Here is a 26,140-nt window from a genome sequence, read left to right on the forward strand (position 1 = left end):
CTATACTTTTTAATTATACATTTTAAAATGAACAGCGCAATAACAATGCCTTCATCAAGAGCAGAAATATACATATAAGATTTACCTTAGATTTCCTTCAATAAACCAAGATCCATACAAATGCAAATCTCTATAGCTTTTCCCCCTTTAAATATAAAGACACATTTATAAATCTGAATTTATAATTTAAAAAACTGAATCAGAAAAACCTCTCTTTTTTTCAAAGTTTATTAAATTATAAAAGTTTCCATTTCCGCCCCTCCTCCCAATACCCTCCCACTCCCCCCATTCCCTCTCCTCCTCCCTCTCCATCCCTAAGAGCAGTCAGGGTTTCCTGCCCTGTGGGAAGTTCAAGTTCCTCTCCCCTCCCTCCAGATCCAGGAAGGTGAATGTCCAAACAGACTGGATCCCAAAAATCCAGTATATGCAGAGGAAACAAGTCCCAGTGTCATTGTCAATGGCTTTTCAGAAAGACTCCGGGCCAGTCACATTCAGAGAATCTGGTTGGATCATGTGCTCGTTCAGTCCCAGTCCAACTGGCCTTGGTGAACTCTCATTAGATCAGTCCCCTTTTATCAGTGGGTGATCGCACCCCTTGTGGTCCTGATTTCCTTTTTCATGTTCTTCCTCCTTCTGCTCCTCATTTGGACCTTGCGGGGCTCAGTCCGGAGATCCAATGTGGTTCTCCGTCTGTATCACCATCCATCGTTGGATGAAGGTTCCCTCTGGTCTTGCCTTCTTTGCTCACGTTCTCTTTCCTTCTGCTTCTCGTTTGGACCTAGGGAGTTAAGTCCCATGTTCCAATGTGGGTCTCTGTCTCTATCTCCATCCATCAACCGATGAAGAAAAACCTCTCTTAAGAGAGCTGCAGCACACTGCCAGCAAACAGAAAGAAGCTGTACTAAACTCTATATTTTTGTGTATAGAATTCCTGTTCAAGCTTTCTAACATTTTACATAGATTTTAGTCCACCACATTGACACCAATTTGAAGGAGTGGAGAGCCACTTGTTGGTTCCCAGCTGTCTAGACCCGAAATAATAACACAGACAGTGTATTAATTGAATCGCTTCTTGACTCATTAACTCTAGCTTCTTATTGGCTAATTCTTACTTATTAATTTAATCAATTTCTCTTGATCATGAGGTTGTGGCCTACCAACAATGTTCCAGCACTTCTATTTCCAGCAGTTTCATGTCATCTCTCTGACTCCGCCTTCCTTCTCCCATCATACAGCCTAGTTTTCCCCACCTAATTATTTTTTCCCTGCCATAGATTCAAAATGTTTATATATTAACCAAGAAAAGCAACACATAGTCAGAAGGAACTCTCACACCGTTTCCCTTTTCCAGATATAGACATGATGTGCTACATCTACAGCTGTCTCGCCAGTGTAGCAGAAAAGCTGACTGGATGGGCAAATATTGCCGGAAGGATTGGGATTTGTGCTTCTAGGAGCTGTGTGTTCCAGGCAGTCCCTTGGCAACCAGTTGTGGTGTAATGCTGCCTGAGTCGCCATTAGTACTGACTCGACCTGGCTGTCCTTGGAGCCATATGTGTGTCTTTTCCCTTGTCTGTGTGTTCTTTGTGATCCTTACATATTGCTAACAGATCAGACTGTTCCAGGCAGTTGTGGATATAAACAAGACTGCTGAGGACATTTTTGAATTCTGCCCCACTATGAATTAAAGCCTTAAAAAAGTAGCCAGTTCTGGGAATTGCCAAAATCATCATTAGGACAATTCCTTGATGATGTGGAATAAAAGGAGTTAATCTTAGTAGAAAAAACCTTAGAAGCCTTCTACAGGAAAACAACATTAGGCATTTATGTACAACTTAACAGGAGGCCTATGCAACCTTCCTTATGGCCAGAAAACCTAGGCTAATTACAACATCTGACCCTGAGAGTCGGGAAGGGAAAGGAGTTGAGATTAATAGTACAAAATGAGTCTCAGACAAGTTTAAAATCATGTCTTTAAAGTTTCCTAGCAGAAAGTTTTCCAGAAAGATAGTAGCCTTCTTCTTTCCCACCCAGATACACAAGGTCCCTTAGCTGAGCCCAGCCAGCCACCTGGTACAAACTGATAAAGGTGGGCTAACTCAAGAACAATGGTCTCTCTAATAACAAGAAAAAAGAAGGGGTAACTTTACAAATGAAAGGAAGCAAAAATCCTTGTACTCATGCCAAAGCATCTTTAAAGATTCTCTTTGTAAAACTGTTTTATGCCGTTCTTTTCTATTTTATGATCTGATGATGTATGCCTTTGCCAAGTTCTTTGTTTGTAATAATATATAATCCTGCACTGAAGTAAGTAAATCGCAACAGTATGCCGCAAAAACATTGAGAGTGTCTGTGAGTCGCTTTTCCTCGCCGTATCCTGATTTCTCCTGTGCCTTCGCCCTGATTCCCTTACGGTCTGAGTGGCTCCCTTGAGCCGGTCAGTAGCAATGATGGAACTTTGCTGGTAAGCCACTGCCACATGATTAATAGAAATAAGTTAAATTAATATGTAAGAGTTATCCAATAAGAAGCTAGAGCTAATGGGTCAAGCAGTGACTTAATTAATGCAGTTTCTGTGTGATTATTTCAGGTCTAAGCTAGCTGGGTGACCAGGTACCAACAAGCAGCCCTCCTTGCAACAATGAAATGTTGAAGGTGGTATCAGATATCATACACCTAGAAGCCACAGAAAAATATTACAACAGAGAAATTGACTGTTTTGAAAGATATAGGCAACTTTTATGAAAGTTGTAATACATGAAAATAGCATGGATAGTAACATAAAAGTAAGTGTATGGTTAGATATTTAAATATGGAACCTGTCTTAGGATGAATTTAAATAATGAAAACTTATTACTATGAAGCAAATTAACATGTTGATGATTATTTTTACATGATTATAAAATCCATTTGGAAACTCTTTCCAAAAAGAGCTTTATTAGAAAAACAGTATATCTTTCCGACTTTGAGTATTTAAAAATTTCATGTGGAGTTAAGATCAGAGTGAAATCTACATCGTTTCATCTTAGCATAGCTACTGGTGTCATCCTTATTTAGATCTTTTGGAAGAAGCTACTTATTTGTTCCCAGTCACACAGACTCGAACTAACCAATCAGAAACTATATTAATTACAACACTGCTTTCTCTATTAGCTTATGCATATTTTCTGCTAGTTCTTGTATCTTAAATTAACCTATTTCTCTTAATCTCTGTATTGACACATGGTTTTGGTCTACCAGTAAGGACCAAAGTAATCTATCTCATCTGGGGGCTGCATGACTTCTCTCTGACTCCACCTTCTTTCTCCCAGAATTCAGCTTAGTTTTACCTGCCTAGCTCTGTTCAGCCCTGTCTTGGGCCCAAGTCACTTCTTTATTAACCAATCTCATTCACAGAATACTGTGATAATAGTATGTAAATATTTTTGATGTTTACACAAAAATATCCATATCAAGTACTTGTTTAGGGACTTATTTGGTTGAGAACAACTCTAGATGTCCTACTTATTTCAGATTTTGTTAGGAATCTATGTTTTTGAGAATGACTATAGGTTTCACACTTACTCTGTTTTTTTAAGGGATTATGTTGTTAAAAAAGACTATAGATGTCATCATTATTCAGATCTTGTTTAGGTACACATGATGTTGAGACTTCATGAATGTAGAGTATTAAAGAAACAACTTCATAGCACTTCCTTCTGGCTTTTAAAATCTTTTAATTCTCTCTACTGTTTTATACCACAAAAGCTAGTTTTCAGGTAGGGGGATGTCAAGACAGTTCCAGCTGAGAGGTCTCTGGACTCTGCTTCTGAATTGAATGCTCATTCAGCAATAGAAACTTACCTTCCACTATTGGAGAATAAGCACCACCAATAGGCTCTATGTTAAGGGAATTTCTTTGACAGACTTGAACAATCTCTTAAAAAGAGGATTTTACATGTTTGGTATTGAAATTTGTGTAAGGTGCTCTTGGACTCTTCGATTGAGTACCATCAGTACAGAAGAGGAAAAGATCATTAAAATTATATATTATTGTTGGGAGCCACCTGGAGGCACAGGTGGTCCTGCAGTTTGGAGGTAGCCACGTGGGGCTGAGCACCCCTGCCTGCACCCTTGCCTGCACATGCTCAGACCAGCAGAGTGGCATTGACCAATCGGGACAGCGTTCAGGCTGCTCCGCCGTTTAAAAGCAGCTGCCTCGGGGCCCAACGCTCTCTCTCTAAGCTTTCTCTCGTCCCTGCTCTATCTTCCCTTCCCCCAATTTTCCTCAAGGGAATGCTCCAAATAAAGATGTGACCAGAGAAGGAATTCTCGTTTTTGGTGGGGTTCATTCCTGCTGGACAGGATGGCGCCCCGCAACTGGTGCCGAAACCCGGGACGCTGAGGGACCCTGACAACTACGCCGGGGGACCCTGAGAAAGCCCGGGAGAAAAAGCCAAGATCAGACACCAGCACAGAGAGCCTTGAATTTCAGAACTCTGAGAACATGGAGCGGTGAGTGACGTCGGTTGAAATCCCCAGAAAGGGGAGGAAAAGAAATGTAAAAAGGAATTTCAAAGGATAGGCCTAAATAGAAAAGAAAATACAAAAAAAAAAAATATCAAAGTTAAGGTATCTGAAAGAAGGTACAGAAAGCAACGGGGAAGAAAAATCCCTTAAGTTCAGTGCAGGAGGAATGTAAACAGCAGCAAAAAAGGCGAGGTAACTAAGGCGGGACTTTGAGGACGATGGGGTACGGGAGACCGCGGCTTCCGCTCCCTCTCCGTCCACCTGCGTACTCGCTGATAGAGACTGGAGGCAACAGTCTCGTAGGGAGGCAAACTTGATCACTGCCTTCCCTGTTCTTAAAGAGCCACAGGGCTTTTGGAGGTGATTTTCGCCTAATTTTGTTAAGAGAGCTCAGTCTCTGGCTCTCACGTACAAAAAACTTTAATTTTTTGACTGAGAAAGACAAGCTGCTTGATCGTGCTGAGAGTGCTGGCGGCAGCCGGCCCGCCTTTGAGCGGTAATGCCTGATTAGAAACACGGAAGTGGGCCAGGCACGGTGGTGCACACCTGTAATCCCAGCTACTCAGGAGGGAGACGCAAAATTGCACTCTCCAGTGCTAGCTCGTTCGGGAGGCATGGCCATGCTAACCAGTTGCTGGCGGGAAATTTGCTGGAGTCCTCAGAGGCCTGCGAATAGCCAGGTCGCGGGCAGGCTAAAGTCCGTGTGACATCAGAGGCCTTCTGGCGGGGCTATGGTTTTTGGAGGACTTTTTCAACACCTGAGCGGACTCGCCTGACTGAGGCGAAAGCTGCATGGTGAGCAGCGGAGCCATAGAAGGCAGAGAGGAGCTGAATCGGCTCTGCGGAAAAACTGTGTTTCCATAGCATCATGGGCGGGCGGAGATGAGTTCCCAGAGAACGGGGCTCCGCGCGCGGGCAGACCGGGCCCTCCACGGGTGGGCGGATGCCCCCCCCCCTCGCCGGAGCTTGAAAAAGACTCACAGCCGGCGGTGCGAGTTCATTGCCTGAGGTGAAACGGCGAGCCCGCGCACGGCCCGGGGCGGGGCCATGCGGAGCGCGCCATAAGGGGCTTCAGAGGCGGAGCTATGGCAGCTGCCGCTGTCCGCTGCTGCCGCCCTCAGCCAAGGTCGCTAAGAATTCAGTCAGATAAAAACATTTGTCGCCAAAAGATTAGTCAGATGAAAACATTTATCCCCCAAACATCGCCCCTTTGTCAGCAGGAAGTAGTAAGATGATCGATGCTACGCCCATTCTCCCTTAAAGAACTGGTCGTGATTATCATAATAAAGGCATGTTTACCTGGTTACCGTATCCTAGGTAACAAAGAAAGGCGGACCTTTTGCCTGAGGCACCTGGTGAGATAAACAATGTTACCTAGAGGTTTTTTCATCTGAATAGGGGAGCTGGAGAGATGGCTCAGTGGTTAAGAGTGCTGATTGCTCTTCCAAAGGTCCTGAGTTCAATTCCCAGTGACAACTGCTTTGGTTTTTAGACATAAGAGGGGGAATACACTACCAGTGACAGCTTCCCCCAGAGAAAGGATTTCTCTTGCATTCTTTACACTTAATTTTTAATTCAAAATTTTGCTGGTACAGGCAAACAAGATTTGCTTTTTGAAACAGAGACCTGCAGATCTCTAAGTTCAAAACCAGCCTACTTCCAGTACTGATTGTGCTGAATTTTTACACTGAGAGTTTTTAATACTCTTAAATGTTTATTTGGGAGGAGAGTTTTGTTTATGTTTTTCTAGGAATGCTGACATACATCTGGATGCCAGCGAGACCGACCAGAGAGATAAAGAAGATGACCCAGTGGATGCTGAGTGTCCTGCTGTGGAAGATTCATGCGGAGACAGCAGAGATGACCTTCTGGGCGGTGTCAAGAGCAGCTGTTTCACGTTATCGCCTTGAGCAACACCCTGTGCATCTCTTAACAATTTTCTGACTGACTCTATTCTGCCTTTCTCCCTCCTTGGAGATGGGTGGGAGCAGAGATATCCTTGGCATGCTGCGTCTAGGTGGGGACCAGATTGGAAAATAGTTTTGCCTTATTGCTCTTAAAGACAATAATTAGGGGGAGATGTTGGGAGCCACCTGGAGGCACAGGTGGTCCTGCAGTTTGGAGGTAGCCACGTGGGGCTGAGCACCCCTGCCTGCACCCTTGCCTGCACATGCTCAGACCAGCAGAGTGGCATTGACCAATCGGGACAGCGTTCAGGCTGCTCCGCCGTTTAAAAGCAGCTGCCTCGGGGCCCAACGCTCTCTCTCTAAGCTTTCTCTCGTCCCTGCTCTATCTTCCCTTCCCCCAATTTTCCTCAAGGGAATGCTCCAAATAAAGATGTGACCAGAGAAGGAATTCTCGTTTTTGGTGGGGTTCATTCCTGCTGGACAGGATGGCGCCCCGCATATTATATTTATACATAAAATTTTATGTGTTGTGGAGAATTGAAAAATTTATTAATAGTAAAATTTTTCATGGCTTTTTTAATATTTGTATTAGTACTTTATTTCTGTCTGCCCTTCTTCTGAATTAATCTTCCTCACCCTTCCCTAAGGAGCTTCCCCACTTCCCATTTCCTAATCAGATAAGTTACAAATTCAATTTTAAATAAATGTGACATGCATACTAAGAAATGATGATTATTTAATGAGAATAAATTCATAATTCTCTCATTTTGCTTTGCAAATAAAAAGACAGTAAGCTACCATCATTACAATTACTAATTTGCTGCATTAAACAGTCATCAGAGTTGATGACTTCTCTTTATAACCCTTCTCCTTTATATGTTCATCAATAATTATTTCAGCATTAGAATCAAGTATACCTTGTATATGATCTTCAGTGTGAAATTTTTACAACTCATGCTTCTAAAATTACAAAGCTAACAGAAAACGAATATCAATAATAAGAGTAAAAATTAGACTTGAAAGACGGCTCTGTGAATAAGGGAAGGTCTACGCTAGCAGCAGTCCAGAGTTCTGTTCCCAATACTTACATCAGTTGGTTGCAAACATCTGTAACTCTAACTCTAGCAGATCTTATAACAAACATACACACACAAACAAACACATACACATACAAGTTTACACACTTTACACACATACTCTCTTTCACACATATTTAAAAGTAATAGCAAAAATTTATAGTGACTATATTTTACAATAAGAATAATAAAAGCAATAAAAATTCAATACAGTAACAGAGAAGAAAATTACTCTTCCTATTAATTTTATCAAATATTTGATGACCTTAATTAGAATAACGTAAAAGCACTGAGAAGCAGCTATTAGAGCTAATTAATAAGAACCAGGACACATTTGTAATTAAAACCACTAATCAGTGATAGATGTATCATACAAATCTTATTTCAATCTTTATCAAATTTACACAGATATGCACCACCATGAGGACACAAGAGTGATTATCCTTCTACTTATACATCCTGACACTAGTACACATTTTCTTTTTTTTTTTTCTTTTTCTGTGCTTGGATCATTTAATAGACTCTAATTTCATACAATTGCCTGCAAATACCATGCTCTCATTTTTCTTTTTTTTAAATTCCTATTTATTTATTTATTTATCTATCTATTTATTTATTTATTTATTAAAAATTTCCACCTCCTCCCCACCTCCAATTTCCCTCCCACACTCCCAAATACCCCTCCCCCTCCCTCTCCAGTCTTAAGAGCAGTCAGAGTTCCCTGCCCCATGGGAAGTCCAAGGTCCTCCCCCCTCAATCCAGGTATAGGAAGATGAGCATTCAAACAAACCTGGCTTCCACAAATCCAGTCCATGCAGTAGAATCAAAACCCAGTTCCATTGTCCTTGGCTTCTCAGTCAGCCCTCACTGACAGCCAAATTCAGAGAGTCCGGTTTGATTACATGCTCTATAAGTAGTACACATTTTCACAAAAAATTACTAATAATTACTTATGGGCAACTGAAGCTTTATATAATCAAATAATATCTCATTTTTATTTATTTTGTATTTAAGACTTAGCTGTGTCTAAACTCTACTTTAGAAATATTTCATCTTTATTATTTTTCTTTTACAATGCTTAATATTGCATGCTCAAGGAACTCAGACATGCCTCTGAACATAAAACAAAATATATTTTCCTTCTATATGGTGTGATTAACTTTAATGTTTACACAAAAGTTTACACGTGTGCATTTTTCATTTCATATGTATGTTAATGTCTATTTTCCTTCTATCAGCTATAAAAAGAATGCTATGTGGTTGTCAACCATTCATCATGACCAGCCCATGAAACCCCTGGACAGAGCCATCTTCTGGATTGAGTTTGTCATGCGCCACAAAGGGGCCAAGCACTTGAGGCCACTTGCACACAACCTCACCTGGTACCAGTACCACTCTCTGGATGTGATTGGATTCCTACTGGCCTGTGTGGCAGTCATGGTTTTTCTTTCCATAAAATCCTTCTTATTCATTAATCGAAAGTTTGTAAAGATAGAAAACAAAACAAAGAGTGAGTAGAGCTCACTGAGAAGGCACATGAACTACATTTCAGCATCGTACTAATTTATGAACGGCCTTCAGGACATTCACTGATTATTCTATCAAGGCATATTGATAGAATTAGAATTAGAGGGGAAGGGAGAAATAATGCAATTGTGTTATAATCTCACAAAATATAAGACATAATGAAAAAAAGCTGAACAAATGATAAGGAACATCCTAATAAGCACATTTCCTCTGTGGTATCTTCTTCAGTCCTGCCTACTGAGTCCTGCTTTAAACCCCTGGCCTACATTTCCTCAGCAATGGACAGGAAGCTATGAGATGAAATAAACCCTCTTCTTTATCAAACAAAAACAAACAAAAATGAAAATTTAAAAACTAAGGAGAGACCTCGGCATTATTCAGGGCATGCAGCATTATGATAAGCAAATATGTGGTGGAGAGGTGAGACAGAAAGGGAAGTGGGAGCAGTTTGTTCTCTGTGAAGACAGGTAGGACTGTAGACATGAAGACAACAAGGAATGGCCTGATGAGAGAGGCCTATACTGCTATCGGAGGCCATGGTGTTATCTAAACCTGTGCTGCTGCAGAGGGCAGTGGCTCTTCTGTAGAAGGGTTCTGTGACAATATCCATGCAATGTGGACCTCCTTGGTCTGGGCTCCCATTTGAGGCCATGATGTTGTCTGAGTACGGTGCTGAGCTAATCCAGCCTCTCACCAGTCACCAACAGTGATAAAAGTGCAGAAAAGATGGCCCTGTTCCTTGCCTGGAGAGTGTGTGAGAGCTGGTTAGGAAGGTGTGTCCATGGGAGAACTAAACCCACCAACTGCTGGTCACAGGACTAGGGTGAGCAAGCCAAGCAACTTGCCTGAGCAGCTAGGAAGAGCTGGCCCTAAACGAAGGTGTAGATGAGCATGGCCTCATTAGTGTGGGAGAGCTGATCCTTACCCCTCATCTTGTCAGTGTCAGATAGTTGACCCTGGTGACGTGGGTGAGGAACAGCTAACCCTGATTGTGTGGATACAGAAAAGCCAGGCTCACCCCTCACCTGAGCTTCATGGAGAGCTAGCATCGATGACCAACTCAGCTACCACTCAGCCCGGATCCAAGAATTTGAGCTGGCCCACCCAACACATACCTCATCTATGAGGTGCTAGAGTTCATGGGGCAGGTCCTGCAGAACCAAAGTTACAGGACCTCCATGACACAGGGCAGCAACAGGATAGCCCAGAGGAGTCTCAGCGAGGATCCAGCATCGGTAGTGTAACAGAGCCCAGAGACCTTGAATCAGTCCATTGACTCATTGCAGTGAACATTCACAAGTAAAACTGTTTGCTTAAAGAGTACAGCGTGTGACACACTGTGAGACACTGCACATTCTACCATGAGACATTTTTGTAATTTTAATTTTCTTTTGTCTTTTTGGGAGGGAAGTTATAAGGGTGGAAGGCAGATCTGAAAGGCCTGAGAAATGAGTGTGGCTACGGTGTATAATATGAAATTCAAAGAATTAATAAAAAATTGATGGAAAAATTTAAACAATGATATAACCCTTATTCTTTTATGAAATAATAATGTGAAAAAAATTAAGTAAGTATGGATTTCATCCTCAAAGCAATTTTCATATTCATACGAGTTGTGATTACAGCTGGGTGTTATATGATTACATGAGTATGAGGGAGTAGTTCAACAATTAATTCAAAAAACAATAGCTGACAAAATTCATACATCTTATCATAATATACTAGTGATGACTGCCTCAGAACAGGAAAGACAATGCTAAGAAGACTTGAAGAAAAGAATGATATTGTGTTGTGAATGATGGGAAACGATGTAAATGTAGTCTTTCCTTTTTGTTTTGTTTTATTTGTTAACTTTAATGTTTTGTTTGTTTTTATTATTATTTTTCATTTATTTTCCACACAAACCTCAGTTTTCCTAACTCCATTCACCTCCTTACTATCATTCATCTGTGCCTCCTCCATTAAAATGGGCAGGTCCCCCAAGGGAGTCAGCATACCAAGACAAATCAAGTTAACACAGGATCCTCCCCTCCATCAAAGCTGGGCAAGGCATCCCAACACAAGAAATAGGTTCCAAGGAGCCAGCTCATGCATCAGGGATAAATCCTGCTTCCACTGTTTCTGAGAAGACAACCACTATTTAAAAAAGAAATTGGCCAGCTGCAGGTGTAGATTAGCAACCCCATTCATGTGATGGATTAGAAGGCTCCGTGGAGTCCCCTGACCCCGGATGATCATTCAATCCTTCCGCAGCCTTTGTGCCTGCTGTATAAGTCTCTGTGCTCTAACCATTTATCACGAGTAGAGACTTTTAACTGTTCCCGAGCTCTGAACTAGTAAGCCTATACAGCTATAAGTCTATGTGGCTATTCATATAGCCAGGGCACTTTTTCCTCCATCCAGCTCAAACCAAAGGGGAATCTACTAACCCACGTAACCGAGAAGTCCAGGAACACACCTAGAATGCCAGGAGCAGGTGGCCCTAGAGTCTCAGTATGGCTCCTCAGCTCTCCCCTAAGTGTCGTCTCCAGATTTCTAGTCTCTTACTGTCTTGGCTTCATGTCACAGATAACCTCTTTATAAGTAACGGGGAAAGTTGCCAACACCCTAAAATATACAGCTACCTGGCTCCAGAGGAGGGAGCCATTCCATCTTTCTGCCAGTCCCAAGCCAAGCCTGCTTGGGTCTCCCCTGGGAAGAGCCGTTCGTCAATGGCTGTCCGTGGCTGTCATTAGAGCTCCTCTAGACACACATGCCTATTTCTGCCCGCTTCCGTCAGGGTGGGAACCTGACACAGTGATGAACCCCACTGGGCCTGCAAAGACCCACTACGTTTGGTCCCCTCTATCTTCCCAGCCCCTCCTACTCCGCCCCGCATCAACTTTTACCTTCTAAGCACATTGAACTATTCCATTAGCAGAAAACCTTCCGTTGCCCATAGCATTCATTTTCTCTCTGTCTCCACTGGAGCCCTCTCCTTCCTTCCCACTTGTGGAAATTCTTCTCAGCCTTCAGGGCTTAATTAATGTAGACACACACACATGGAAGGGACCCTGGATTGAGGAGGACCAGTGTCAGAGCGATGGCAACTTCCAAAGCATTGACATTTATTAACCCTGCAGAGAAACCCACTGTCCTATGTGCTGAGATGCTATTTATTTTTACATAGAACTGCTACAACCCTCATTCAGACCACTGCACAGCCCAATGGGGAGAAAGACACATGTGTGATTCATTTTCTTAAGGATGACATCTAAGGATTTACCTAAGGACCGAAGAATGTCGTGAGGTAATTTTCTGCAGTGCAGCAGGTGGTGCGGCGATGATCGATTGGCAGGCTCGCCTCCACGTCCACGAACTGACTGAGGCCTTGCCGTTCCAACTGGTGACCTTCCATGTTAATAACCCGATGGAATGTTCAAGGAGGCCGAGAAAGCGGCACTGCTTTGCTAGTAAATGGACAGTCATGAACCGCTCCAGCAGAGAGGTCCTATGGACTAACGTTTCCCCTAGCATCAGAACGAAGGAGTTGGTCAGACTGGAGGCGTTTTAAATGTCGTCAGTGTGGACTCAGACAGGCTAAATTTAAAAAAAAATAAAAAAAATAAAAAAAAAATAAAAAAGAAATTGCATGTTGCAACATTTTGTATGATCTCTGTAATTTTTTCACACATTTGAAACCACTCTGATAGCTAAACTGAATTAGAAAGCATGATAAGTAAGTCCCATTTCTATGACCTAGCATGTATTATTGAGTTTCTAGTTTGGAGTCATGAACTCAGGCTCAGAAATGCTAGAGAGTGAACTCTGTATGAGTTCAAAATTGCTTAATACAACAACCTTTGACTTATTGTTACAATATCTCTTTCTGCCTTTCAGTAGTTAGTTTTGAAATAAACTACTGTCTGTTAATGATTTCTATTCGTTGTACTATAAACGTTAGATCTCAAGATTAGCTAGAAGCTGTACAGGTGGCTAAAGTTGGGGTCCTAACAGCACCTACAAAGAACGCTTTGCCATATCAGACTAACTTTGGTTTGAAGGAATAGCTTTCCCTGCATTAGGGTTTGAAAAAGAAATACTTGAAGAAATCGGTGATAAGTTTGTGGTTAGAGATGAAGACACAGTCATATCTTCACAGTAAATGGAAGATTTTATCCAGACCTCTGGAGAACATGGTGTCGTGGTGTTTTCTCTGGGGTCAACGGTCAGCAACATGACGGAAGACAAAGCCAATGCAATTGCTTGGACCCTTGCCCAGATTCCACAAAAGGTGAGGGAAAGCATCCCATGGGAGATGACTCTATACTAAGTCTGTGAACGTCCTTGAAAGGTCTCATTATAGAAGTGATTCTGTGAAAGGTAAAGATTTAAGGTAGCTCTAATTTCCCTTAGCCAAACAGATATCCACAAGAGATGTTTAAATACTTCAGAAGGTGTTTTTGACTGAGAGTGACTTGGATATAAACACAGTGATCACTTTAGGCACATTCTGAAATGCTGGCGTGATGATGACATTGCTATCAAGAGTATGTAGACACAGTCAAGTTCTTCAGAGTCAGTCGTTTTATTTGTTGATTACTTAAAGTCACTGCATACAGTAGATTTTCAGGGGTGAGTTATTTTGTATTTAGTATTGCTATCAGAATAACAATAAGAGGGTGTTGAAAAAGTTTGAAATGCAGCATGACTCTGCATCCTAATTTTGGAATAGGTCTATTCAGTGTGTAGTTGAGAGGGCCATTTAAAGGAGAGGAGTCCAGTCTCACCAACTGTCAATAAATGTACATTTTTGGCTAATTGAGAGAAAATGCAATAAATGAAAAATATATATTTTTTGGTTGACCTGCCAGTATTTGTAGGAGAAATATCCAAAGAAAAGTTAGAGACGGGTGCTTCCCTCACAGTGATGTTTGCATCATAAAAGATGAAACTCACCTCTCTGCTCTTAACCAGTCAGAGTGAAGGTCCTAACACACAAAGAAGAAATAGGGAGCTTGTGTCTATGACACTACACAATATACAAATGCCTCTTTAATTTAATATCAAATAATTATAATTCTTCTGTTACCACTTAGGGTATGTTAGCCAGGAGGGTCCCATGGGTAGGGACTGAAGGATGAAGGGAAAACCAGGCAGCCAGGTCAACTTTCCATATTAAATAAGCACCTTAGCAATTTGTCCAAAGTTTGTACCTAACAAATCTAAGCCCACCCAAGGGAAGGCCTCCCTCACAGGCTCTAAATTATTTGCTGCATAGTATTGACACATAATAGGGGATTTTGTTCTATCTTGGGTTAATACAATCCATTAATATCAAGATGAGATCCTTTATGGTTGAATGAAGGAACAGAAAAGCTAAAATGCATCTTATTATGGGGATGAATATGTATAGTAAAAACTATTTTTTTTGAAATGCAAAACTATTAAAGGCCAATAATAGCTGCCTTTAGGTAAACCCGACTGTAAAGCTCCCATTGGCCACATGGTGGCGATAAAATTTCATAAGTCAGAGCTCCAGACAGTAAGAACCTTTATGTAAGTTCAAGCTCGAGCAATGCTGCTCTTCTGTAGGAGCTGCAGAAATGAGCTGCTTCTGGAGGAAGGACAGCGTTGCCATCGCTTCACCTGCAACACTTGCCCCTACGTGCATAATATCACACGCAAGGTAACAAACCGAAAGTATGCAAAGCGGAAAGAAGTGGATGATGTGCTTGGTGGAGCAGCTGCCTGGGAGAACGTGGACTCTACTGCAGAGCCGTGTCCAAAATGTGAACATCCCCGTGCCTATTTCATGCAGCTTCTGACCCGTTCTGCAGATGAGACAATGACCACCTTCTACAAGTGCCGCAATGCTCAGTGCGGACATCGCTGGAGAGACTAAGGGCAGGACTTACCCAGCTACAGCCCTGAATTTTGTGTGCTGAAGGTCTTTGCTGTGTGATAGGAAGCTAACTCTTCTGTGGTGGAGGACCAGGGTGAAACAGGTCGTCTGCAGGTCAGCAGATAAAGACCTTAAGGCACAGGGGCCACAGGTCCTTGGGTAATACACATGAGGATATTCACGTGGCTTCAGGTTCTATTCTATTCCTTCATCCTTTGTATTGATATAGTGGGTACTACCATTAGAACTAGAAACTTGGTTTATAGTCAGGGATAATCTTGAACCCTATCCTTCTTGCCTCTGTCTCAGAAGTATTAGGATGATAGGCATGTGAACGATGTCCATTCTACGCAGTGCTGGGGATTGAACTCTGAGCCTCATGCATACAGACAAGTACAGACAAGTAACTCAGTCATCTGAGCTAGATCTCCAGCCATTTAATTTTTAAGATAATTTTTATTTTTTTCTCTCTAGAACAATTATAAAAATATCCATAAAATCATTAAAAAGCATTTTAAAATTCAGCATTGATATGATACAGCTTGTATGATTAATAACTAAACAATCTTCTGTTATTTGGATTTTCTGAATGATATTGATAGGAATTTAAAAGTAACCAGAAATATTTTCTATTTCTAGCTATGGAGAAAGGGCTACAATAGAGCCTATGCCTAGTACTTACAAAAGTCTGTGTTTGAACCACATTCAAAAACCTATTAAAAACCTCAATAAATTTTTTAAAAATTTCATAAGTCAATCAACCATCTTCATTTACCAGATTATTTTTTAATTACAAAACTAGGAGAATTCCAGAGAGAAGGGGGACTCCATGTGCCTGCTTTTCACTGTTCTCTGATGACCTTGTGAATATCTTGTATCTTTTCCTTAGAAACAGGCCATCAAGATGTCCAGACAGGGTCAATAGGTTTTTATATAATTTATGACTCCTATGAAATGTTAAGTCATACTTATATCCCCATGTATTTGGAAATATAGGCCCCATAATCTCTTGCATCTGTTTTCTTAGTGTTTTTCATTTTTGACAACCCAAACATTCATTAGAATTTTGATTGTGGAGAACGGATATCATTAGATGTGGGAATATAGATCTCTGCATGAGTCTCTTGTAGAAAGCCTCTTTACCAAAATTAATCAGAATATGAGTAACACATGGCTGGAGAATTTTCCTTATGTCTTGTAATATTGTAGCATCCTGTTTAATCTTTTAGAACTCATAGTTCCCAACTTTATTACAGTTGAATTTACTTCCCATAACAAGTCATCCATGTGCCCATTATTCTATGGCTATAATAGAAACGTCAGTATCCTCATAACTAAATAATACTGTAAACAGTTTTCAATTTACTGCTACATCCAATGATGGTTTATCATTTTGCTTTTTTAAGGCACTTAAATCTACGTAGTCTTACTTGTACTGAGTCCTTGCTCACAAAGCATGTTTCTTTGTGTAAGGCTTTATAGACATTAGTAAAAGCTGCAATTTTTCTTCTGGTTAAACGACCAATTAGTAGGCACTGTATTCGTGACTGCAGTTTCCCCTGTTAAACCTTCATCACTGATGCCTGTATGAACTATGATTGCATTCATGGATAAACTACTGAAACCCAATATAAGTCCAACTCTTTGAGGCAGTATAAGTCGCCAATATTCTGTAACCTTAAAGGACATTGAAAATAGGAAACAGCAATACTTAAGTACGAGGACTACCAATAGCAGCACTCCTTGAATAACATCTTGGAACAAAAGACTAGTTTGATGATAGTCTGAAGTCTGGCATCAATGTTGTTATTTTTGCCCTAAAAAGCCTCTAATTTTGAGGGGCTGTTAGGAGACCCCTAAACATATTTATCTACTGTTAACTGGTATTGTTTTTGTTTCCAGGCAATAATTTCCCATCCTTATCAAATTTGTTTCAACATTTTTTAACTCAATATTTTCTTTCCTTGAATATAGGGTGAAACCTGGAACTCATTGAATAGGAACATACAATTGTAGGAGCAATTTACATTGCTTCAATTAGTCACTTTCCTAACATCTATTTTTGTAATGCATAGATTTTTTTATCAGCTAATTTTGCTCTTTGTTTGTAGATCCCTACATCTAAAGTAAATTAACTTCGAAAAATCCAGAACATTTTCTATCTCTCTTTGAGGCATGATTAATCCTTGGCAATCTTTATCAACATTATCAAAAGCTAAGTGTTTTAATAATAACGTTCGAATTTGTTCCCCTTTTGCTAAATTTTCAATAGCATCTTTGAGTTTCTCTATGAAATCAGCCATAAGGCAGAGGGGGACTTTATATTTATACTACGTTGCTAGGTCTGAAGTCATATTTCATTTCAGCTAAATCCAGGAAGTCAAGGCTACCTCCCTAATATGGGAGAGAGCCGTCAGAAGCATATTATGCAGCTGATAATCGAGTGATACCAAACTACCATTCTCTGTCAGCATTTCATATGTGATATTTAGGATTACCCCAGTCCTTGCGTTTGAACTTTTTATGGGTTTTCTCTGCAAACCACACTTGCCACTGAAGAAATCTGAAAGGGTTAAGAACCGTTTTAGCAAATATATGGAAATCATACAGCAACCATAGTGCATTATTGTTCCAACTAAAAAGATTCATAACTACATGGGGCAGTAGATCCACAGAAAGCAAAAGCGTTTTTAAAATCCTTCATTTTATCCATGTGTATCCCATGCTAAACACTTTTATTTTGTTGAAATTTCACTGAAACACCAAGCTGAGCTCATGCGGTCAGGGAGGAATTGGTAAATTAATTCCTTTTCCTCTCATGCCCTAGCTTGTATAGGTTGTAAATGTAAGCTTTTTTGTAAGCTTGCTGAAATCCTCATCAAAAAGTAGAAAGAATACAAGATTAGGTTGATTATCAGATTACTTACCCCATGCTTCAGGAGTGCCTTTAGGCAATACAGGAAACATTTTTAAAGGAGACTCCAAAAATTGAGCTGAGGGAGCCATCACCCGCATAGTTGACAGTGGTGCTGTATTTACTTTGATATTACTTACAATGGGAAATTTTCCTCAATTTTCCTTCTTTCCTAATTTTAAGATGTTATCAGTCAGTTTATATTTATGCAAGGAATTAGTCATTTTTTCTCATGATTAATAACCTCCTTATCTTCATTTAGTATTTTATAATAGTTCAAATCAATGCCTAAGTGACTCAAATTGAATGGGGATCTCTTCCCCTTATTTATATGCCTTTCCAAAATTCATTCAACTCTGCCAGTTATTTCTTCATCTAAAGCACTTTCTCCTGGAAACTTGGGGTTATAATCATAAGCATTAGTTAACTCTAATCAGAGAATCAGACAATGTACAATCTGAGAGTTTAGAAAGGTCATATTAACAAGAATCACATGAGTTGAAGTTGTATACGATCAGTATTACAAGCCATGTATGACAAAAAAAAAGTTTTTCCATAGAGTCTTGCTAAGGTTTTCATTGCTATGTAGAGACAACATGATCATGGCATCTGTAATTAAAAATACACTTAAATGTGGTAGCTCATTTAACCATTATCATCATGAAGAGAAGTATGGTACCATGCAGGCAAACATGGTACTGGACCTGGGCATGCTGCATCTTGCAGGGAAAAGGAAGTCCCCGGTTTGAATTTAACAAAGATAAGCCTGAGGATTCGCCTCCCTCACAGGCTCTAAAGCCTTTCCTGCATTGTATTGACACATAATAGGGAATTATGTCATGCTTTCAAAGTAATAGATTACAGATATCAGAGTTAAGCTTCTAATGATTAAATGAAGACACAAAAAAACCCGGAAATGTACCTTATTATCTGAATGAATATGTATAGTATAAAAGCTATCTTTTAAATGCAAAATTATTAAAGGCCAATCTTTAAGAATAATTGTCTCTAGGTAAACCAGATGGTAAAGTTCCCATTGACCACATGGTGGCGTTAATATTTCAAAAGTCATTCAATCATGTTAATTTGTCAGACTATTTTTTAATTATAAAGCCAGGAGAATTACAGGGAGAAAAAGAGGTCTCTATGTGCCTGTTCTCCACTGTTCTCTGTCAACCTTGTGAAGAGCCCATATCTTTTCTTTAGAAACATACCAGACAGGGTCACTAGATTTTATATAATTTTGACTCTTATGAAAAAACCGAAGTCATGTTTATATTCTTGTCCACATGGGAATATAGGTTCCATAATTCCTTGTAACTCTTCCTAGTCCTTTCATTTTCAATAACTCAATATTTTCATTAGCAATTCTGATTGTGAAGTCGATTGAAAGTTACACTGATATAAACTTGAGGCAAAGAGATCTCAAAGCCTACCCCATAGTGACATACTTAATCAAGCAAGACCACACCTCCTGATATTGCCACTCCCTTAGGGGGTCATTTTTTATCAAACCACAACAGAAACTCACAAAGGGCAGTTTAAACTTTATCTGAATGACAATAGTGGTTAACCAGAAATATATCCACTCTATCTGTTATACCTGGAGGGAGGGTAAAGCACACTTACCAAAAAAAAATTTAGTATTTGGAAGAAATTGAGGTCACAAGACTCTTGACTTGTTTTCTTAGAGTGCTCCCTCAAGCACTCAGAATTCTGCTCATGTGACTCCATTCCTGGATCATGTTCCAAAACTACACTATGCAAAATTATTCTTTGGATGGGCTGGATAATTCCATATTTTTATTAGTCAACACATTGGCATTGTTTCAAAGAACGTCAGACCAAGGAGAATTGTGGATCAGGAATATTTGTCACGAATAAGTAATCAAAGCCTAAAAGCTTGAAATTCAATGAAAATAACATAGAACAAGTGAATAAAAGAAAACCCACAAAAGTATTTAAAATATAACACTGTTAAAAGTAGACTATAAGAACTGTCAATATATGTTCATATAATTATGAGTTATTAATAATGTGCCACTCTTCTCTGAGATTGAATTGTATCAATGGGAGTATATTATATATTTTCATGCATCATTAGCTATCCCATTTGTCTAAACATCTCTGCTTAGAAAAATGATGATTATGTTCAGCCTGCCTAAATGTAAAAATAAGCACAGACTCTGCTGGCACAACCTTCTTCTCAGTCTCTCTAGAGGTCTTAATATTACCCTTTCTGATGTCCTTATCCATTTTTATGGTAGGTATTTACATATGTTATATTTAAATATAAAAATATCTATTTTTACAATTTCTATTTTGGCATCATTTCTCCCTTTTTGTTATTCTTCCAAACCCTCTCATATCCATTCTTCTTGCTCTCTTTCAAATTCATAGCATCATTTTTATGAATGCTGTTACATATATGCATATTATATATATACATATATATAAATGTAATTTATTTAGTCTGTTTAATGCTAAACTTGGCTCTAGCAATAAACATGATCTAATCTTTAACAGGTTCTTTGGAGATTTGAGGGCAAAACACCAGACATCTTAGGACCCAATACCAGAGTTTACAAATGGCTCCCCCAGAATGACCTTCTAGGTAAGACTCTCAAAACAAACATATCCTAGTTGACTTCAAAATCCTTTTTATTGCACTTAGTGAATGTATTATGTATTTAAGATAACAAGTTCTGGTATACAGTTGGTCACTTTTAATACTCATTTTCTATTAGCTACCATGTACCCCATGTGTTCATCTGTAAATTAGAATTTCATAGCTCAACTATCAAGTCCAAAGCAATTCTGCAAAATATCTCTCTGCAAATTTAGTTTGTTCTCACTCTGAGAGAAGAAAACATTGCACCAAAGTTCACATAGCTTTTCTTGGGATGAAAAGTAAGGGGAAAGAGAAGTTGTGTGGTGAACTAAATTAATAAATTGAATTAAGTAAAATTAATTTTCATGTAGATAATCCCCTTTCAGTTCCTGATAGTGTACATTTCTCATTTCATGTCTAAGACTGCTAATTAATCTCAATCTGAATTCATCTTATTTTAGGTCATCCAAAAACCAAAGCCTTTGTAACTCATGGTGGAGCCAATGGAATCTATGAGGCGATCCATTTTGGAATCCCTATGATTGGCATTCCTTTGTTTGGAGAGCAGCATGATAACATTGCCTACATAGTAGCCAAAGGAGCAGCTATTTCATTAGATTTCAGATTTGCTCAATGTACTGGAAGCCGTCATAGATAATCCTTTGTAAGTATACCTTTTGAAATGTATATATATATATATATATATATATATATATATTGGCAATTGTTTATCATTAATTATGATTCTCACTGAAGGCCAAAGGAGCAAGAATTATCCTGAAGACAAAAATAATGGAAGATACAGAGACAAATTAGGGTATGATTCAGTGTTATAGGTTTTTTTTTTCATTTTTTGTTATTACTTTTTATTTCCATATGGTGCTTTATATTTCTTTTCTATGTAAAGTATACTTTTCTTCATTGTGTAATCCTTCTACTTAATCCTTAAAACAGCTTGTCCAACAGGCATATGTCACCATCTATGGACAATTTTTATTGTCAATTCTTTTTGTACAGTAATTGTTCAGACTTTAAAGGATAGTATAAAACTTTAATAGCCATTAAGTAAAGGGAAATAAAATATTGACAGGGAGAGCCATTTATTTGTTCCTTGCCACCTAGACCCGAAATAATCACATGGACACTATATCAATTAAATCATTGCTTGGCACATTATCTCTAGCTTTTTATTGACTAACTCATACATCTTAATTTAATCCATTTTTGTTAATCTGAATATCACAACATGGCAGTGGCTTAAAGGCAAAGTTTCAGCACATGTGTCTCCAGAGTCAGTTCCATGGCATTTCTTTGACTCCACCTTCTTCCTCCCATGCTATAGGCCAAGCCAATTTCTTATTCATTAGCCAATAAAAGCAACACACAGACAGAAGAACTTCCAACACCATTTTTGCTTTTCTATTTAAACAAAAAGGAAGGCTTTAACATAGTAAGATTGCATTTAATAATACAGTCATCAAGCAAGAATTATAGTGGTGTAGGAGGTCCTTCTGTTTATGTGTTGCTTTCATTGGTTCATAAAAAAAAAAACAAAACTGCAGGGCCTGATAGGGCAGATCTTAGGTAGGCTGAGAAGACAGAACTGAATGTTGCGAAGAATGGCAAAGTGGCAGATGTCATGGGTCCCCTGCCTGAGACGGATGCTGGTTAGAAACTTCCCAGTAAGCCACAGTCTCATGGCAACACACATATTAATAGAAATGAACTGAGGCAAAAATAAGATGAGAATATGCATCCACGGTTGCGTGAATATATTGTATGTGCCCAAAAGAAGGAGCGTGGGTAACATTTATTTGTCATAAATGATTAGGAGCAAGCCCATGAGGATTAATTCCCAAATGGGGAACAGTTAAAAGTTTTATATATAAAGAGCATTTTTTAACATTGTTAGTGGCTTGCTCTCGAGGTATCTTAAAATGAAATCTTAAAGATCCAGTATTGAGATGGAAACGATTATGAGCTTTTTTTGTAGCTTTATAAGATTTTTGACTCATTGTATAAATTTGGCGAGTAAGCTGATCCATCAAAGTATTTCCCTCGCTTAAGGGACCAGGGAGGTCATTATGAGCCTGCAAATGCCCTATGTAAATGGGAATAGATCAGGCCCAAAGGAAAGTTTGGATAGTCAATAATTGCATTTGGATTCGATACAGAAGCAATATAAGCTGTAGTTTTTAAAGGTGTAAGAATTTTGTTTATATATTGACTGTTAGTAAAAAGGTTAAATGGAATGTCAGCATATTTTTTAAGACCATTTGTATAGTGATCAATTTAGCCATCTGAGTAGATTTAGTATTAACAGGCTGAATATCAAAATTAGGAGGGGAGGCCATCATACCTCTCCCAGTGGAAGAACCATCAGTAAACATATTTTTTGCCCCTGTCAGAGGCTATAAAGAAATAACTTTAGGGAAACATATCAGATGATTTTTGAAAAAGGTGACCAATTTATCAGAAGGATAATGATTATCAAACTTGTAGGGATTAGTATATAAAAACAAAGTTTAATCTTTAGCAAAATTCTGTAGCCAAGTTTTTTCTGCCTGGGTATATGGTGTAATAACCTTATTAGGTAACATTTTAAAGGTTTGTAAACTAAATTTATACCCTTTTTGAATAACATGTAGCATAGTTGATGGGTATAAGATAACAATTTTTACAGGTGACATATGTTTATGTACCCATAGCAAGGGTCCTTTTTGCCAAAAAACTCCAGTAGGACTATGTTGAGATAATTATCAATTGATAATTATAATTATCAATTCACAAAAGGAAGTTGGATCTAGATTCTTCTGCAGAATGTCCATATAACCATTTATTGTTCTAAGATCTTACAGCAACCTCCATTATCAGACTTTTTCTTAATAACAAAGATAGGAGTATTCTAGGGAAAAGTGGATGCCACTATGCATCCTGCCTCTAACTGTTTTAGGAACTTAATCTGTAGATCAGGCTGACCTTGAACTCATAGAGATCTGTAAGTCTCTGCCTCCAAAGAGTTGGGATTGAAGGCATGTGCCATTATACCTGGCTTTTTTCCTGGGCTGATTAACTGCTTTTTTATTTGTAGGGTAGATCCTTTTGATGTGTTTAGATTTTTTGTATTGAAAATAATTTTTAGATTTAGTTTTGTTTTGATTTTTTAATAGGTAGAAATAATTATCTGAATTAGTATGTGAGTGTTATCAATGTTTTTGTATAACCAGATAAAGTTATTTAAATTGTCATTGTTATGGGGACATATAGCCTCTTGACAAAATTTGTTAGTGTTTTTATAGGCTAATTGTTTTTATGGTTGGCATAGTTGAGTTTATATCCCCAAAAATGTCATTTTTTTTATTTGTAGTAGGCGGTTAATAAATTTAGAATAAGGTTTTGAAGATCCTTGAAAGGTCTTAGAAAGCTGTTTTTTGTTTTGTTTTGTTTTTTTGTTAGGTAAAGTTTTTTTAAGCTTTAATAGTTGTGACAGCTATTTGAACATAAATCACAGGATCATATATAATCTGTGTTGTTAAGTCAGTATATTTTCCTTTATTAGTTAACATGTTAAGGTTATGTTGGGGGAAACCTGTGATGTATTATTTTGTGTGTTTCTTTGGTAATTTTTTTGTATTTTGTTTTTCTATAATAATTTTTTATGAGAGATAGGTTTTGTAAAGTTGTTTTTTATTAAATTTTTATTAGTGTAATGTATTTTTTAAGTTTTTTTATTTTTTTTAGTATTTTAAATTTTTTGTTCCTCAAAATTTTTAATATAATTTATAGATTTTACTTTTTGAAATTTTTAAGGGTTTTGTTTAAATTTTTTAATTGTTTTTTAATTTTTATATCATTATTGAGAAGAGTATCTTTGATTAAGCGTCATAGTGAAAATATTGTTATGGGGAATTTTTTTGGTCCTTATTTTTTTAATGTTTTTAATTTTATTTGTTTTTAATCAGTAATATTAAAGTTCCCTGTGTGTAGAAATTAGGGACTAAATTTTTTTAAAAAAAATTAGGCAATTAATTATCTTATATAAAAGAAAATTGTCTTAACGAACTCTTTTGTTGTTTATATTTTAATATCGGTGTTTTATTTGTCTTGTTTTTTTAAAAGCATTATTAATTGTGCTGTTAATCAGCCTCTTAATATTGGAGTAGAAATATTTGTATCCATTAGTTAATATATCCTCATTATTTATTTGTTGGTCAGTCTTTTGAGGGCAACCTTTTAGGGATCCTTATTTTCTGCTCTTGTAGGTGGGTTTTTGTAGATGAGTCTCTGACTGTAGTTGTTGATGATCCCAGTGGGGCCTCCAATTGTAACATTTGATTCTGTGTTACCCCCTCGGTACAGTTTGCTCTCCTCTGCAAAGGCTTGGAGATTGAAAGAAACACATAAGAGACATGGGTCATTTAAAAGGAGATCAGCCAAATGTCGCTTTATTTAGCTTTTTGTAAAAACTAATATACTTTGGTTGCTACAAAAGGATTACCTCCCAGGCAGGGGGGAATCTAACTGCTACATAGGAATTTCCTCCCGGACAGATGGGAAATTACCATACCAAAGATAAAACAATGCCCTTCAACTAATCACCAGGCTAAGACAGAGGAAACACAAAAACAAACAGGATGCTTTAGCTGGCTGACGAAAACTGTCCTTGAGATACACCCCAAGGAGCAACGGTAGACAGGGCCCTACAAAACTTGAAAATTTTAAAACTAAGGAGAGGCCTCGGCATTATTCAGGGCATGCAGCATTATGATAAACAAATATGTGGTGGAGAGGTGAGACAGAAAGGGAAGTGGGAGCAGTTTGTACTCTATGAAGAATGGTTTTACTGTAGATGTGAAGACAGCAAAGAATGGTCTAATGTGAGAGGCCTGTAGTGCTGTCTGAGGCCATGATATTATCTAAACTTGTGCTGCTACAGAGGGCCATGACTCTTCTGTAGCAGGGTTCTGTGATAATGTCCATAAAACGTGGACCTCCTTGGTCTGGGCTCCCATTTGATGCCATGATGCTGTCTGAGTACGGTTCTGAGCTAATCCAGCCTCTCACCAGTCACCAGCAGTGATAAAAGTGCAGAAAAGATGGCCCTGTTCTTTGCCTGGCCAGTGTGAGAGAGCTGGTTAGGAAGGTGTGTCCATGGGAGAACTAAACCCACCAACTGCTGGTCACAGGACTAAGGTTAGCTAGCCATGCAACTTGCCTGAGCAGCTAGGAAGAGCTGGCCCAAAACGAAGGTGTAGATGAGCATAGCCTCATTAGTGTGGGAGAGCTGATCCTTACCCCTCGTCTTGTCAGTGTCAGAGAGTTGACCCTGGTGACCTGGGTGAGGAACAGCTAACCCTGATTGTGTGGATACAGAAAAGCCAGCCTTACCATGGGCATCATGGAGAGCTAGCCTTGATGACCAACTCACCTACCACTCAGGCCCAGATCCCGGGCTTTGAGCTGGCCAACCCAGCACATACCACATCTATGAGCTGCTGGAGTTCAAAAGGCAGGTCCTACAGAACAAAAGTTGCATGATCTCCATGACACAGGGCAGCAATAGGATAGCCCAGAGGAGTCTCAGGGAGGATCCAGCATCGGTAGTGTAGCAGAGCCCAGAGGCCTTGAACCAGTCCAATGACTCATTGCAGTGAACATTCACAGGTAAAGCTGTTTGCTTAAAGAGTACACCATGTGACAAACTGTGAGACA

At 38.9% G+C, this 26,140-nt stretch overlaps 1 protein-coding gene and 2 pseudogenes across 3 annotated transcripts in view; all 3 read left to right on the forward strand.

Moving 5' to 3' along the window:
- LOC148121118 (UDP-glucuronosyltransferase 2B17-like) overlaps nucleotides 1-21,089 on the forward strand; it is a 32,774-nt gene extending 11,685 nt beyond the window's left edge. For 2 of the 3 annotated variants that reach the window (XM_087908902.1, XM_087908903.1), the window contains exon 6: nucleotides 8,731-10,538. In XM_087908902.1, the coding sequence (XP_087765028.1) occupies nucleotides 8,731-9,010 (280 nt within the window). In that variant the 3' untranslated portion in view covers nucleotides 9,011-10,538. Of the gene's footprint in view, nucleotides 1-8,730; nucleotides 10,539-20,343; nucleotides 20,432-20,889 lie in introns of those variants that run through there. The other variant, XM_087908904.1, reaches the window with a different exon arrangement.
- Nucleotides 5,345-5,525, forward strand: LOC148121119 (Nuclear RNase P; annotated as a pseudogene).
- LOC148121120 (DNA-directed RNA polymerase III subunit RPC10 pseudogene) lies at nucleotides 13,303-15,609 on the forward strand (annotated as a pseudogene).
- Nucleotides 21,090-26,140: the final 5,051 nt, after the last annotated feature.

The sequence above is a fragment of the Myodes glareolus genome, chromosome 8 (genome assembly GCF_982192425.1).
Source record: "Myodes glareolus chromosome 8, mMyoGla1.1, whole genome shotgun sequence".
Taxonomy (NCBI): domain Eukaryota; kingdom Metazoa; phylum Chordata; class Mammalia; order Rodentia; family Cricetidae; genus Myodes; species Myodes glareolus.